General features: G+C 44.8%; 1 protein-coding gene across 1 annotated transcript; it reads right to left on the reverse strand.

The window, feature by feature from the left end:
* Positions 1-2,739: 2,739 nt before the first annotated feature.
* On the reverse strand, positions 2,740-17,341 carry C3H2orf68 (chromosome 3 C2orf68 homolog). The gene is made up of 4 exons (XM_040345974.1): positions 17,063-17,341; positions 9,592-9,707; positions 6,216-6,361; positions 2,740-3,767 (listed from the first exon to the last, which is right to left on the reverse strand). The coding sequence occupies exons 1-4, from the start codon at positions 17,218-17,220 to the stop codon at positions 3,645-3,647; spliced, it is 543 nt and encodes a 180-aa protein (XP_040201908.1). The 5' UTR covers positions 17,221-17,341; the 3' UTR covers positions 2,740-3,644.
* Positions 17,342-17,350: the final 9 nt, after the last annotated feature.

Below are 17,350 nucleotides of genomic sequence, written 5' to 3' on the forward strand. Positions count from 1 at the left end.
TCACTCCCAGGGAACACATTTAACCCCTTGATTGCCACCTAGTGTTAACCCCTTCCCTGCCAGTCACATATATATATATATATATATATACATACAGTAATCAGTGCATTTTTATAGCACTGAGAGAAGAAAAAAATGAATAAAAATCATGCCTCCTGCAGGTTTGAGTCATAGTGTACTAATCTAGTATGCACCGCACATCATGACAGACTTACCTGTACATGGAGCCCTCCAGGCACAGTGCTGTCACGGCTCGCCGCCGCTTCCATCCTCACCCAGTCTTCCTTCCCGGTTCGCGGACTCCAGCTGTATGAATGGCCAGGGCCGCGATGACATCATGGCACCAAGCTCTGAAGGAACGGCATGGGTATCCCATCCCCACAGCGTGCATGCGCCAGTGAAATCATCAGCTGCATGCTGTGTAAATATCTCCTAAACAGGGCAAGTTTAGGAGATATTCACTGTAGGGATTGACCGATATCGTTTTTTTTTACGATACAGATATTTCAGCCACCTGTCAGGCCGATAGCCAATATTCTGTACATTTAACATTTTTACACCGTCATTTTACATTTTTTTTTTCTTTTTATCACCGTGATTGCTGTCACAAGCAATGTAAACATCCCTTGTGACAGTAATAAGCAGTGACAGGTACTCTTTATGGAGGGACTATAAAAGACCCTAAACCCCTCCTCTACACTGGAAAGTACTCAAAAAGTCAAGATCTGCATTTTTGAATACTTTCTACTTATTTTTTTTAAACTGGCGCCTTTAAGTTGCCAGTAATCCGGGCAGTGACGCCATAGTCATGATATCACTCCAGGCACAGTGCTGTCACCGCACCCCGCCACTTCCATCTTCACCCAGTCTTCCTTCATTAGTCGGTGTGTATGGTCAGCCATGATACCATCCTTCCCAGTCCACCTACTGAGGTATTCATTCTGAGTGCTGGATCATAATCGAATGCCAAGCTAGACTGTTATAATGTGGAGTCTATAGATCTGGTAAACCAACTATCATGGTGGAGGTGCACTTGGTGGATATTCATCCAAAGATTCACTTTATTTTATTTGCTTGTCTTCAGTCACCTAATTATTTGAGCACTATATGGACTATTGGTTTCAATAAGCAATTTTTAGATTATCCCTTATGTAGCGTGGCAATTTACTTTATTATAGGTTTACCTGTAGGCAAAGTTAAGAAAAATGAGTTTACTTTCACTTTAATGAGAGTAAACAGTGTGCTTAGGGCCAGGATACTTCAAACGAATAATAGAAACCATTCCAATGACCATTACTTAGCAGATAACTAATAATCAGGGATTTGCTAAAGCCGTAAACATCTTATTGATGCTTAGGCTGGCCATACATTATACAGGTTTTCCTTTAGATTTACCAAAACCATATAAGATCAAACCTAATCTCTTTGCATTTGTATGCAATCAGGCTGGCCCTTGCACTATATAGTTGAAGGTAAATAGTATAATGTATGGCCAGCTTAAAGTAGAACTATAGGCAAAACCTTTTTTTTCCCTATTGGATAAAGTAAGGAAGGGTTATAATGTCTGTCAGATTATTATTATTATTATTTTTCCACCCCTTTGGGGAGATTTCACTTCACTTCCTGTCCCATAGCCAAACAGGAAGTGAGAGGGAAATCTCTGCAAATTAAGGGAATTCCTTGGGGAGCCCCAGGTCACCAGAACTAGTGTCCCCATTGGACAATTTCCCCTCTATTACTTTTCTGAGGACAACCCAAAATTTGTGATTTACTTTAAAAAAAAATAATAAATGGTATACAAGACAAATAGAGGGTGAATCTCCCTAACGGGGGCACAGACAGCAATCAAAACTAACAGGCGGTCTTAATCCCACTCCGCTCTATCCAAAACTAAAAATACGCTTTGCCTTTAGTTATACTTTAACAGGAGGTCTGGACAGAACACTGCACTCTGCAAGGCTGGGTTCACACATATGTGGAATAGGATGCGTTTCCCCACAGTCCTCAATCCAATGAGGTGGAAAATCTTTGTGCAGGGTTAAGCTGAAAGTGTAATTTTCAAGTATAAACGACAACACGTTGGAAGTTTGAGCACTGATTTGTTGCAAGTGGATGAAGGTGGCGAGGGTCTGACACCTTATCCATCACACTGGATTGCTCCAAAAGTTGCTAGGGGTTACTTGGGGGATTTCTGTCCCTCAGAAAAGTTACTGCTGACACCACTGACTTTTCAGCCATCTGTAAATGTGGACATTCTTGCCCGACTACCTCAAATGTAAGGGTGGACCATCTCCCGCACCCCCAACCACCAATGTAAAGAAGGGTTCTTTCCAATGACCAACAATGGGACTTCTGGAGCATTTTTTCCCATTGACCACCAATGTAAGGAGCGTCCTTACTACTCGCTGTCAGAATACACTTGATGGTTAGATCAGCTTCTGACGAGCAAGAACACCATGGATGAATCGATCCACCTGAGTCTAGCTTAGTGCATGATAGCAGAGGAGGAGAATTTTGGTTATGGTATAAACTGCAAGATGCGGGAATTGTGGGTGGACACGGGCAACTGGAGGGAGGCAAGGTGTGTGTGTGTGTGTGTGTGTGTGTGTGTGTGTGTGTGTGTGTGTGTGTGTGCACACACAGCACCACACCCAGCTGTCCAACAACTAAATCCAGTCCAGCTTTAAAAGACAGCATTAAAACCAGAAAAATAAAATAAAAAATAACCCACACCTTACATTGTTGCATTTTTATTTATTTTATTTTTTACAACAAATTCAGATGCTCTTTAAAACAAAACAATGTTTTAAACCACAATCTATTAATACTTTGTTTTTTAACCCAAGCTGTATTCTGGTGTGGTTATTAGAGCAACGGGGGGAAAAAAAAAAAAAAAAAAAAATGCAATTCCCTTTAGCCCTGGTTCACATTGATGCGATTTGGCATGCCAAATCGGCAGCAATGGCATCGGCCGAATCGGTGCGACACTGCACCGATTCCCGAAAGTTGTTTCTGTACTACTTTTCTCGATTTGGGGGTGTGATTTCTATTGACATCTGTGCAGAAATTCACACAGATGTTTCTGAAATCGCCCCTGAATTCAGGACCGACATGCGGGAATGAAATTGTGCGAGTTAAGCTGCACAATTTCATTCCCACAGCCCAGTGTAAACCTAGGCTTGGTACTCCCTTTAGTAACAGTTCCAGCTCAGCTGAGATATCACATATACCCAGTACCTAGAATTACATATGAGATCTAGTGCCAACACAACCTCTATTGTCAGATCAAATAAATATATAAAAAAAACTCAAATTCAAACAGAGCCAGTTTTGGCTAACAATTAAGGCACTGGTACTCCAAACTCCTCATTTGCCAAAGATCTACCTGACCACCAGGAGAGGAAGGAGCTCACGTTCCTTATATACTCACAGCAAAAAACTCCAACGCTGCAGACAGCCCTCTCTGAAGCCCAATTCTGCAATACTCTCCGATAATATAGGATTTCTACATTCTGATCAGCACACATTCTGAAGTCTACCCTCGGCACCATGAACCCTACACAACTCAGAAAGAGACAAAGTCCGGCACGGTATAACCAGAGCAAATATTTGTTCATTTGCACGCTCTTCTATTAAAACGAAACTCAGCGGTGCACCCTTCTTTTAGTGATTTCTTCCTGGATTCTTCTTTTAAGGGCTTCTTTCATCCTGGCTTCCAGCTGGTTCTGAACAGATATCTTTGCTGCAACTTGCTCAGCATCATCATCCTGCAAGAACAGAAAAACAAAGGTTTGTGAAGAATGACATGCACAGACAAGGTTTTGTGCCCTAGGAGTTTTCAATAAAGAAATCATTTCCTAAATTTTGATGAAACAGACATCACATCAAAGTAGCTTTGTATATGAACCCCAATACCCCCCCCTCACGTGACAGCAGAAAATGATTCACCGAGCAATTTACCGTTAGTCACATTCATCTGGACTTGTTCTGAAATACTGAAGACGTTTCGTAGCTTATCCAAGTCACTTCTTCAGTTCTGAGGAGTGTCGGGATAAAAAATACTTATTTCAGGTAGCAGTGATATCTTCATCCAAATACCATGCAAAGGCAGATGTTATGGATTAACGGGAGGTGCCAAAAATTGTGGAACTACCCTGTTCTAGTTACATAGCCCCAGCCTTGGTGTCAGGAAGGCTTCATAAAAATGGTATCAATTGTTCGATTTACATGGCTGAAGGTGTAAGTTGTTGACCAAACGCCGGGGTATAGATATCAAAACGACATTATATGTGGAAGGCAGATGTTGAAGATCTCCATCCCGTTCAGTGATGGCTGTTCAACACTGAACAGGAGCGGTGGCCTTCAACCTTATGGGGTTGAGTTACTAAAACTGGTGGAGTGCATAATCTAGTGCAGCTCTGAAGCGAAACAAAATTAGCTTCCAGATTTTACTTTTTTTGTAAAAGTTTAACCTAGTCAGCCCCGGAATTGATTGCCCCCTTAATGACCAGGCCATTTGTTTACGATACGGCACTGCATCGTATAAACTGAAAATTGTGCAGTTGTGTGAAGCTGTCCAAAAAAAAATTGACGTCCTTTTTACCCACAAATAGAGCTTTCCTTTGGTGGCATTTGATCACCTCTGCGGTTTTTATTTTTTGCACTATAAAACCAAAAAAATAAATAAATTAAAAAAAAAACTTGACTTTTTGCTAGAATAAAATATCCAAAAAATAAAAACCCACACCAAAAATGTGTATATAGATTGGTTTTCGCAAAAGTTATCGCATCTACAAACTACGCAATAGATTCAGGGACTTTTTTTTGTTTTTACTGGTAATGGTGTCAATCTGCGATTTTTAGCGGGACTGCAACAGTGCATCGGACAAATCTGACCCCAAGTGACACTTTTTGCGACCAGGGACATTATTACATTGATCAGCGCTATAAAAATGCCCTGATCAATGTAAAAATTACACTAGCAGGGCAGGGGTTAACACTAGAGGGCAATCAAAGGGTTAAGTGTGTTCCCTGGGTGTGTTCTAACTGGAGGAGGGGGTGGGCTGTCAGGGACATGACAGATCGCTGTTCCCTATCACAGGGAACAGAAGAGCCGACATGTCATTAGGCAGAACGGGGAAATCACCTTGTCTACATAGGAAGTTCCCTGTTCTGCCTCCGTACACGGCGATCACGGGCGGACAGAGTTCGCGGGACCCGCTCCATCTTCCTTGCATGTACAGACACGTTGGTTCACGCAGGAGAGCCGACCGACCGCAGTATATCTGCATGACCGGGTGAGCAAGTGGTTATAGTTATACAAGCTGAAGTTAGAAGACGATTGGCTACCATGCACAGGGGAGGTGGTGTTACAACTTCCACACCTCCCACCCTCTGCTACGACAATAAAATCCACCTTTCTGTTATAACTAGATCACGGTGTTGGTGCTACCTGTATGGATGTAAACGTTTGCGTAGTTTCCCGGCATTCATTAGAAAAGTGGTTTTAATAAGCTACGAAAGGACTTGTTCTGTAAAGTTAAAGACTAGTTGAATGTACCCAAGACCCCTTTCACACTGGAGCGTTTTTCCAGGCACTTTAGCGTAAAAAAAAGCGCCTGAAAGAAGCCTCATCTGCAATCCCAATGTGAAAGCCCGAGTGCTTAAAATCAATGGGAAGCGCCTTGGCAGCGGCGCTTTTAACCCTTTATTCTGCCACTAGCACGGGTTAAAAGCGCTCTGCCAGCTCTCAGAAAACGCCACTTGTTTTAGCGGCGCTTTACCAGCGCTGGCAGTGTCAAAGGGCTCTTAAAGCACTCTGGCTTTCACATTGGGATTGCATATGCAGCTTCTTTCAGGCACTTTTTTTTACGCTAAAGCACCTGAAAAACGCACCAGTGAGAAAGGGGTCCAAATATATTATATATATATATATATATATATATATATATATATATATATATATATATATATATATATATATATATATATATATATATATATATATTACACACCATGACCTGATTAAATGAAAGCCTTCACAGAGCTTATGTCAACTTTACTGGCTTGGTCTAAAAAGTGACTTGTGTGATTTTCAATTTTCATGTCCCAACATGTATAAAAAGCAGGCACTGAAGGTGGCGTTCGTAAAGAAGGTTGGCTTCCATGGTCACATAAAATTCTCCATAGAACTGCGAGTTGTAAAACGCACACACCTCATATACAATGATGGATGTGACCTCGCCATCATCTGCCTCAAACTCCAAACAGAAGAGCTGATTTCCAAGCTGCTCAGGGTCCGTACTGGAACTGCTCTCACTAATGTCATCCTCAGCCAAACCTGCACTGGGGTGGGAGCTTTCTAAGGAGAGACACAAGATGAAATCTCAGAAAATCTGCACACTCAAGAAGCCTTTAGTTTAAAAAAATAAATAAATAAATGAAAAAAAGTCACTGTTGTGAACAATAGCATCAGCAATGCCATGCAGACATATTTTCACTCATGAATAGACTGTCCAAATGCAGTTTGAATGCCTCCCAACTGTGTCAAAGGCTACAAGAGCAATCTAAATATACTGTATTTAGTCCTTTTCTGGGTATACCTCAGTGTTACTTTAGACTAGAGCAACCAAGCATATTGATAGATTCAGTGTGGCGACTGAGAAGCACTACAAAAAAAAAAAAATTGGGCTATGATAGACTAAAATTAGTATTTGATCCCTTGCAGATTTTGTACATTTGCAAAGAAATGAAGGGTCTAAAATTGTTATCATAGGTATCTCTCCAACCACTTTGCAATAAATATATATATATATTCTCCTTCCACCGAGTCTGGCTGCATCCATTTTAACTGTGGGCAGCTGAAAGGGATTGTAAAAGGTTTGTGTTTACTTACCGCCTCTGTGTAAGGGTTTTGCACAGCTGCCTCGATCCTCCTTTTCTGGGGTGCCCCTTCAGCAAACCTGGCTCCTCCACCTCACCAAATGCCCTGTTGAAGAGCCGTATACCATGGGGGCACTCGTGCTCCCAAGTCCTGCTTCTGCGTCCATTGATACAGACAGCAGGACTCGGCCACGCCCTCTGTCACTGAATTTGATCGACAGCAGCGGGAGCCAATGGCTCCTGCTGCAATCAATCTATCCAATGAGGACCCGAGACAGCGACTGGAGCTGCTGGGCTTGTGTGCATCACTGGAACGATCGGTTTCTGGGGGGGCAGCCTGACCACAGGGTTTTCACCTTATCGCATTAAGGTGAAAAACCTTGACACTTTACATTTCTTTTAAGCTGCTGCCTGTTCACTTCCTGGATTTACACAGAGGCACACACATATATACACCTGCATATCTCTCCTCTCGATGAATACAGATGGATCTCTGCTAGAGGTCGACCAATATGTGTTTTTCTCTGGCCGATGCCGATATATCATGCCGATTTTTGCGACCGATATTTTAGGCTGAGTTGTTTTCTTTTTTTTTGGCAGGTGGCAGTGAGCCGATATAGTGTAACTGTGTGAAACTGACATATGTAACTGAATGCAGAGAGAGAGACCAGCTGTCAAAATTCAGCAGTGATGTCAGGGGTGGGCAGGACCCAGCAGCTATCAAACACCAGCCAATGATTGGGCTTCTTAAGAGGGCGGGGCCACATACATGTAGCGACTCGCTTACATTGCATCGACTTGTGTTTGATAGCTGCTGGGTCCCCGACATCAACGCAGAATTTTGACAGCATCTCTCTCTGCATTCAGTAATGTGTCAGTTTCACACACTCAGCAGCCCCGGCAAGCATCAAGCGTCGCTCTGCCAATGAAGTGTGGGGAAAGGAGGAGAGGGTCAACGTGGCAAAGTGCGGTCAGTGTTAAATCTGCCAAATTTGCATAATAAATCGGCCAATGCAGATTTCTTAAAAAAGGCCAAATATCGGCTGACCTCTAATCTCTGCCCTCATTCAGCCCTCCTATGACTCATCCCTCCTCCCCTCTCCTGGAGGGAGAGAAGATCTGTAAAGAAGAAGAGTATACCAAAATCCCTCCCGAGAGGTGTGCAAACCTGGTAACCAACTTCAAGAAACGTCTTACCTCTGCGATTGCCAATAAGGGTTTCTCCACCAAGTACTAAGCCATGTTTTGCTTGGGGCTCAACTACTTATTTTACTCACTGAACTGTACCTTAATTTAGAACATTTGTATCATGTGTTTTTTCAGTTGATATTCTGTCTCTACCATTTAAAAAAGGGTAGTAAAAATGATAGACCCTTCATTTCTTTGTAAGTGGGCACACATACAAAATAAATTATTATTCCCCACTGTATGCTACTTAGAAGTTGGTGTTAACCAGGCACTTTCATTCCCTGATGGCGGAGGCCTCCCAACATTGTCTGCATCTCTGCAAAAATCTAGCACTTGGTACTTACACACCAATGTTCTGGGGATTTGAATGGAATGTACCTGTACTGCAGAAGCAACGTTGCAAAAAATCTGCTGGGCATTAGGGCACAGACGGGGGCAGCCTGGCACTAGATTTTTTACCTCCTGGGCTGCAGATATTGAAGGAGGCCTGAGTTGGGGTGGCAGATGACTGTATTGAAATGTGCTGGGGCTCCTTTTGCATAAAGGTGAATTTGTACATTAAAGTGGTTGTGAAGCTCCTATCATATGATCCCCTGTGTTAAATGAGGACATGTGCCGCACTGCATGTGTTTTAAAGAAAATATGCCGATATCTACCAGGCGTGATTGCTCACCTCTCTCCTCTGCTGGGCTGACAGCTACAGTGGGAGGGGCCAAAAACTCCTGCTAATGTCAGCCGAGAGGAGTAGAGATGCAAGCAGTCTCGTAAGTGCCTGAACGTGCTCTGAAATAAGGTAGATAGCGGCAATACTTTTTATGCAGTGTGGCACATGTCCTTATTTAACACGGATTGTATGATCAGAACATAGTTTTATAACATCAGGAAGGGGCCGAGCGGGGAGCAAAGCGGCACTTGTACGAGCCGACAGGCGGTGGGGGGGGGGGGGGGGTCGAGAAGCGCAGAGCTGCAGATGACAGAGGCATGTAAATTGACCAAGGTTTTAGCAGCCATGATAAACCACGGTCAGTTTATAGGGGGGAGGGCAGCACCAGGCAGGTATTTTATACGACACAAGGGGAAATTACACAGCACAAGCACTGTGCTGTTATTCATGCTTTAAAAGGGAATGGGATACATTTTTTAGGGTAACACACACACTTTAAAGACAGGCAAGATTTTCAGCATCAGGCAAAGTCTAGTCTTTTTGCAAAAAAAAAAAAAAAAAAAAAAGTGAATGGGTACTTTAATGCTGCAAATGCAGTAAAGCTGGACCCTTGTGTGGATTCCAAAAACAGTGGGAGAGATCTCCACATCACACATCGTTGTGGTGATGGGTTGAACGAAAAAAAAAAAACACCTACTGGTGAAGATAGCTCACCACTGTAATACACAAAAGGCACGCTATGCCATTAGCCACACAAGCCGACATAAATCTGGGTCAAGTTTGCCATCACATTACTTGAATAAAAGCACATAGGGAACCCAATTGGCATACATCTAAATCTGCATCTATAGATTTACCTTTCTGACGGGGGTGGTAAACCTGCAAGTCCGGTTTCTTGGGGCGTGAAGGCCTTGGGGTATATCTCCTCTTCTGCTTCTCTTTCGCTTGTTTCACTTCCCTGTCATAATCATCTCTAGTTACAAAAGAAAAATAATGTATTTAACTAAAAAAGTAGTATTAAACTCTCAGCGTTTTTTAGCCCAACACACCAAGCATAATAAAATAAACATTCCCCAGTAAACTATTTGTAAACTTCTATACCAGCAATTTCAGTTTTCAAATGTCAGTGCCGCTTCCTAGGGGGTCAACCGATTATCGGTGCAGCCGATATTCACTGTTTTGTAGAATTGTACGAGTACTTGAAAGTTAGTGGGATATAATGGGCAGCAAGTAAACATGTTGCTGCCCAAAAGCGCCTACAATGAGCATCAGAACTGGACCACAGAGCAATAGAAGACAGTGGTCTGGTCTGAGGAATCACGTTTTCTTATACAGCATGTAGACGGCCGGGTGCACGTGCATCTCTCACCCGTGGAAGAAAGGATACCAGGACACGCGATGGAAAAAAAGGCAAGCCAGCAGAGGCAGTGTAATACTTTGGGCAATGTTCTGCTGGGAAACCTTGGGTCCTGCCATTCATGTGGATGTTACTTGACACCTAAACATTGTTGCTGATGTCATGGATCTTGAGATATTAAAGTGTTTATACTTGACATCTGTTACACAGGAGAGGGACATTCAATGCAAGGACACCGGCTTTTGAAATGCTAAGTGGAACCAGCTTGTGAAATACCTTTTATTGTGTTCTGCAGGTTAAGAGCGGGTGTCAGAGACAGTCCGTCTGGCTAGAATTGGGGATTGAAGGTTAATTGAATCTATTATGTATGTTTGAAGATGTATGTGTTTACGCTAAGGGACTTTGTATTGTTCTAAAGGTCAGAAGCCTGTCAGCTGTATTGAATTAGCATTCTATTGTCTAAAAGCAATGCAACCTCTCAGAGGTAGTAATTAAATAGACCGGGTTATTGTGTACATTGATTACCCCCTGGGGCTTCTGTCTCAATACACAAGTCTTTCTATCCAAGCTATTGGACCAATCCCTGTTGACTATTTCAAGTCATCATTTACATGGTCAAGGAGGACCTGAGTGAAGACTGCATACTTTACAATTGACCAATAGGAAAGCGGTTGTTGGGAGTGGGATGTTCCAAATTCTGTATAAAAGTGTGCTGTGTACTTGAAAATAAAGAGTCCTGTTGGAACTTACATACAGCCTGCCTGGTGTTTGTTCTTAATGGGTCCGAATGGCACATAGCTGTAATTCGGATCCCGGAACCTTGGATGACTGGACCATCAGACGTTCCAATCTGCAAGCTGATCCAATAGAAGCAGAGGAGTGTCGGGAGAGCAGAACTGGGCGAGAAAGGATCTCGTCACACTGACCAACTACACCTCTTCATGGAAACGGTATTCCCTGATGGCACTGGCCTCTTTCAGATGGATAATGTGCCCTGCCACAATGCAAAAATGGTTCAAGAAAGGTTTGAGGAACACAACAATGAGTTTGAGGTGTTGACTTGGCCTCCAAAGTCTCCAGATTTTAATCCATTCGAGCATCTATGGCACCCCCAGATGTTTTGGAACTACATTTGCCATGATGCTCAACTACACTGCAGAGTAAATGAGCATCATGGGAAATGTAGTTCCAAATCATCTGGGGTGCCAAGGTTTGCCATTGCTGAGCTATGCGATGTGCTGGATCCATGGAGGCCCATCTCTCAAACATACAAAACTTAAAGGAACTGCTACTGACGGCTTGGTGCCAGATAGCATGTTTTCAGAAGTCTAGTGTCATCCACGCCTCGATGGGTCAGGACTGTTTTAGTGGCAAAATAGGGATCTACCCATTATTACAATTTAACCAGTTCCCGACCCCCGCATGTACATATACGTCCACAATATGGCACGTACAGGCACATGGGCGTACACGTACGTCCTCGCCTATTAGCGGGTGGGGGGTCCGATCGGGACCCCCCCCGCTACATGCGGAGGTCGGGTCCGCTCGGGGAGCGATCCGGGACCACGGCGCGGCTATTTGTTTATAGCCGCTCCGTCGCGATCGCTCCCCGGAGCTGAAGAACGGGGAGAGCCGTGTGTAAACACGGCTTCCCCGTCCTTCACTATGGCGGCGCATCGATCGCGTCATTCCCTTTATAGGGAAGACACGATCGATGACGTCATTCCTACAGCCACACCCCCAAACAGTTGTAAACACATACTAGGTGCACCCTAACTCCTACAGCGCCACCTGTGGTTAAACTCCCAAACTGCAACTGTCATTTTCACAATAAACAATGCAATTTAAATGCATTTTTTGCTGTGAAAATGACAATGGTCCCAAAAATGTGTCAAAATTGTCCGAAGTGTCCGCCATAATGTCGCAGTCACGAAAAAAATTGCTGATCGCCGCCATTAGTAGTAAAAAAAAAAAAAAATAATAAAAATGCAATAAAACTATCCCCTATTTTGTAAACACTATAAATTTTGCGCAAACCAATCGATAAACGCTTATTGCGATTTTTTTTACTAAAAATAGGTAGAAGAATACGTATCGGCCTAAACTGAGGAAAAAAAATGTTTTTATATATGTTTTTGGGGGATATTTATTACAGCAAAAAGTAAAAAATATTGCTTTTTTTTCAAAATTGTCGCTCTATTTTTGTTTATAGCGCAAAAACTAAAAACCGCAGATGTGATCAAATACCACCAAAAGAAAGCTCTATTTGTGGGGAAAAAAGGACGCCAATTTTGTTTGGGAGCCACGTCGCACGACCGCGCAATTGTCTGTTAAAGCGACGCAGTCCCGAACTGTAAAAACACCTTGGGTCTTTAGGCTGCATATTGGTCCGGGGCTTAAGTGGTTAAGGTAGAATAGGATCATATATGTATATAGCTATATAGTATAGATCCACCAATCATTAGAAGTAATAATTGTCATGAGATACAAGGACAGTGGATATAGGGCGTTGAATGGCCACCTCCAGACATGCAAAATATAACAAGTGAAAAAAAAAAAATATTTTTCAAAAATGTGTAATATATAACAAAAACATATATAGACAAGGGTATGAAAATCGTTTATATATATACACACACACACACACACACACACACACACACACTAGCTGAATACCCGGCGTTGCCCGGTCTTCCTATCTTAACCTTTTGGGGAGGAAAATCATAGTAATATAAATATACCCATCTTTTATATAAGGGTGTAGGTAAGGGTTAATTTAACTGCCATATATTTTTATTTGGCATATAAGTAATATGTGTACCAGGTATTATTGAAATATCTCCAGGCGTACAGAAGTTATGTGGAAACATACATTTCCCATTGATTTGCATGGGACTTTAACCACTTCCATACCAGGTACTTACGCAGCTTCCCGCCCAAGCCAATTTTCAGCTTTCAGCACTGTCGCACTTTGAATGGCAATTGCGCGGTCATGCTACACTGTACCCAAACAAAATTGGCGTCCTTTTTTCCCCCACAAATAGAGCTTTCTTTTGGTGGTATTTGATCACCTCTGCGATTTTTTTTTTTTTGCGCAACAACTAAAAAAAGGCTGAAAATTTGGAAAAAAAAATACGTTTTTATTTTTTTCTGTTAATTTTTTTGTAAATAAGTTTTCTCTTTCAATTACGGGCACTGATATGGCGGCACTAATGGGCACCGATGAGATGGCACTGATGGACATCGATGAGGTAGTACTGACGGGCACAGATGAGGTGGCACTGGTATGCGACACTGATGGGCACACATAGGCGGCACTGATGGGCACACATAGGCGGCACAGATGGGCACACATAGGCGGCACAGATGGGCACTCATGGGCGGCACTGATGTATACTTATGGGTGGCACAGATGGGCACTGCTAGGTGGGCACTGGGCATGGATGGGCACTGTGGGGTGGCGCTGATGGACACTGGGGTGGCGCTGATGGACACTGGGGTGGCGCTGATGGACACTGGGGTGGCGCTGATGGACACTGGGGTGGCAGCACTGATTGTTGCCAGTCAGTGCCCATTTGTGGGCACTGACTGGCATCTTTTTTCTTTATGCTTTTTTTTTTTTTAACTTTTTTTTTTTTTTTTTTTTGCCCACCCTGGTGGTCCAGGGTGGGCATCCCTGGTGGTCCAGTGTGGCGATCCGAGGGGGGGCTGCGCTGATAACCAATCAGCGCGAACCCCCCCTGTCAGGAGAGCCGCCGATCGGCTATCCTCTACTCGCGTCTGTCAGACGAGAGGAGGAAGAGCCATCAACGGCTCTTCCTGTTTACATCGTGATCAGCCGTGGTTGGACACGGCTGATCACGTGGTAAAGAGTCTCCGCCGGAGGCTCTTTACCGAGATCGGAGATGCAGGGTGTCAGACTGACACCCCGCATCACCGATCGCCGCGATGCGCGCCCCCACGGGCGCGCGCGGCATGAAATCCTGCAGGACGTTCTGGAACGTCCTGTCAGGATTTCATAACCACTTCCCGGACGTAAATCGGCCATAGGCCGGGCGGGAAGTGGTTAAACAAAAACCCCGACCCTCACAAATGGGGGTAGTTAAGGGATTAATTAACTATCCTATAGTTTAAGTGGACATATAAGTAACATGTGACCAAGTGTTATCAAAATATGTACAGCCGTTTGGAAGTTATGAAGTAACATGTATTTCCCATAGAGTTGAATGGGACTTTAAAGAAAAACCCCGACCATGGCAAATGGGGGTGGGTAAGGGTTAAACCACCTATCCTATGTTTGTTGCTGACATATAAGTAACATGTGTGCCAAGTTTCATGTTAATATCTTTAGCCGTTTGGACGTGATGCTGGAACATACATACACTGAGTATATATATATATATATATATATATATATATATATATATATATATATATATATATATACACACATATACATATACATATACACATACACACACACACACACACACACACATACACACCTCTTGATTGTATTTACTGAATATATTTTTTCACTTGGGTTATATTTTATATGTCTGGAGGTGACCATTCATCGCTCTACGTCCACTGTCATTGCATCTAATCAATATTAGGTTGGTGGTCGTAAAGTTATGGTTGTCGGAGGAGGGGGGGGGGTTTAGCAACAACCCCTAATGGTTCCCTGACAATGTTGTGAGTTATCCTTGCTGGAGGTAGTTTGCCAATAGGAGGATTGCTATGAGAATAGAGAGATCTAGCCCGTTGTGTCTTTTCCTCACAGGTGATTCTGCAGCGTTTTGGACAGCGAGGGAGATGACACCGTAGCAACAAATCAGTTTTCTTTCTGGTGATCTAGTTTGCAGGTGAGATGCTGCCACCTACAGGATCGCTAGTGACATGACCTTTAAAGTGAACTACAGTAAAGCAATGCACACTATGGTGATGGGGACACCAAGCTCTAGACAGCTCCAGATGATATCACCAGCGTGACAAAAATACTCCACTTTCTGTCCCACAATGCACTGCTTGGTGGGAGGGACATTCTGAAAGTCAACACTATATCAAGTTTGTATTGCCGTCTGTGTCCCGTTAGGAAGATTGATTTTCTCCATTAGTACTAGGGCCAAAACAACTAATCGATTTTGAAAATGGTTAAAATATTTTCATAATGGCTCAGCCGATTAGTTGGACTGCATACAGAAAGCATTTTTTGTTTACATATCCAAAAATACAGTGAAGCACACATACAGCTCAGTACACCATCCATACATGAGAACTTGTGAATGTGTGAGAAGCAATGCCTCATGGGACATGTAGTCCTGGGCAGGAAGTGAGTGGTTCTAAAGGCAGAAGATGTTTTATCTTGCTATAGGGGCACCCAATACTATACTTTGCAGCTTGCTATTGGGGCACTCTGAATGCAGAAGGAGCCAGAAGCATCGATGGGGGACCCCAGAAGAGGATGATCTGGGCTGCTCTGTGCAAAACCATTACACAGAGAAGGAAAGTCTAACATGTTTTTTTTTTTTAAACAAATCAGTTTAAAGACTCTGTACAGGGAAGATCAGAGAAGGCTGATAGGCTGGAGGTAAAATAAAAAGCATTACAATTACATTTAACCACTTCCCGCCTGGCCTGTAGCAGAAGGACGGCCGGGAAGTGGTTTAGTTATCCTGACCGGGCGTCATATGACATTCAGCAGAATAACGAGTCTGAGCGTGACATCAGGAGTGCGCAGCACGGCGATCTGTGGCGTTAGTCTGACACACCGCGACTCCGATCGCTGATCTTTACCACATGATCAGCTGTGTCCAATTACAGTGTAAACAGGAAAAGATGTGCATCGGCTATTCCTGTGACAGATGTTATCATGCGACACCCCCATCCCCCCACTCTACACCACCGACACCCCCACCCCACACCCCCATTCCCCCCACTCTACACCACCATTCCCCCCCCCACTCTACACCACCGACACCCCCATCCCCCCCCCCAATCTACACCAACACCCCATTCCCCCCCCAACTCTACACCACCGACACCCCATTCCCCCCCACTCTACACCACCATTCCCCCCCCACTCTACATCACCGACACCCCCATCCCCCCAATCTACACCACCGACACCCCATTCCCTTCCCACCACCCCATTTCCCCCCCCCACTCTACACCACCGACACCCCATTTCCCCCCACTCTACACCACCAACACCCCATTCCTCCCACTCTACACCACCAACACCCCATTCCTCCCACTCTACACCACCTTTCCCCCCCCCACTCTACACCACCGACACCCCCCCCCCAGTCTACACCACCAACACCCCATTCCCCCCCACACCACCGACACCCCATTCCCCCCCCCACTACACCCCTGACACCTTATTCCCCCCACTCTACACCACGGACATCCCCATCCCCCCCCCCTACACCACCAACACCCCATTCCCCCCACTCTACACCACCATCCCCCCCCCCACTCTACACCATCGACACACCATTCCCCTCCAAACCCCATTCCCCCCACTCGACACACCACCTTTCCCCCCCCCCCCACACCACCATTCCCCCCCACTACACACCACCCCCATTCCCCCCCCCCCTACACCTTATTCCCCCCACTCTACACCACCATTCCCCCCCACTCTACACCACCATTCCCCCCCACTTTACACCACCGACACCCCCATTCCCCCCCACTCTACACCACCGACACACCATTCCCCTCCACACCCCATTCCCCCCCACTCTACACCCCCGACACCCCACTGTCCACCACCATTCCCCCCCCCCACACGACTCTACACCACCAAACACCCCAACCACTGACACCCCATCCCCCCCCAACAACCCACATCCCCCCCACTTTACACCACCAACACCCCATTCCCCCCACTCTACACCCCCTTTCGCCGACACCCCATCACCCCCACTCTGAGCTGCAACGAATGATGTCCGCTGCCCTCTCACCGCGCTTTCTGGTTCCGGCGGATGTGATGGACGAAGCCATGGCTCATATCCAGTCGCCCAACGGGCCCGGGCCCAGACTTCGCTTCCTCCTCCATACTACCACTCCCCCCCACCGGCGTCTCCAAGTGTCCGCCTTCTGATTCGCTCCGGTGTCCCATACCGCACTCGTTAATTGGCTACAAGGCGGCACACACATCTGGCGGTGATTGGTTGCGGTCACCAGTCTTCCTGGTGATTGGTTACTTGTGAACCAAGCCTTTTACAGAGCGCGCGCCCCCCCCCCAATCA

The sequence above is a fragment of the Rana temporaria genome, chromosome 3 (assembly GCF_905171775.1).
Source record: "Rana temporaria chromosome 3, aRanTem1.1, whole genome shotgun sequence".
In the NCBI taxonomy this organism is placed as follows: domain Eukaryota; kingdom Metazoa; phylum Chordata; class Amphibia; order Anura; family Ranidae; genus Rana; species Rana temporaria.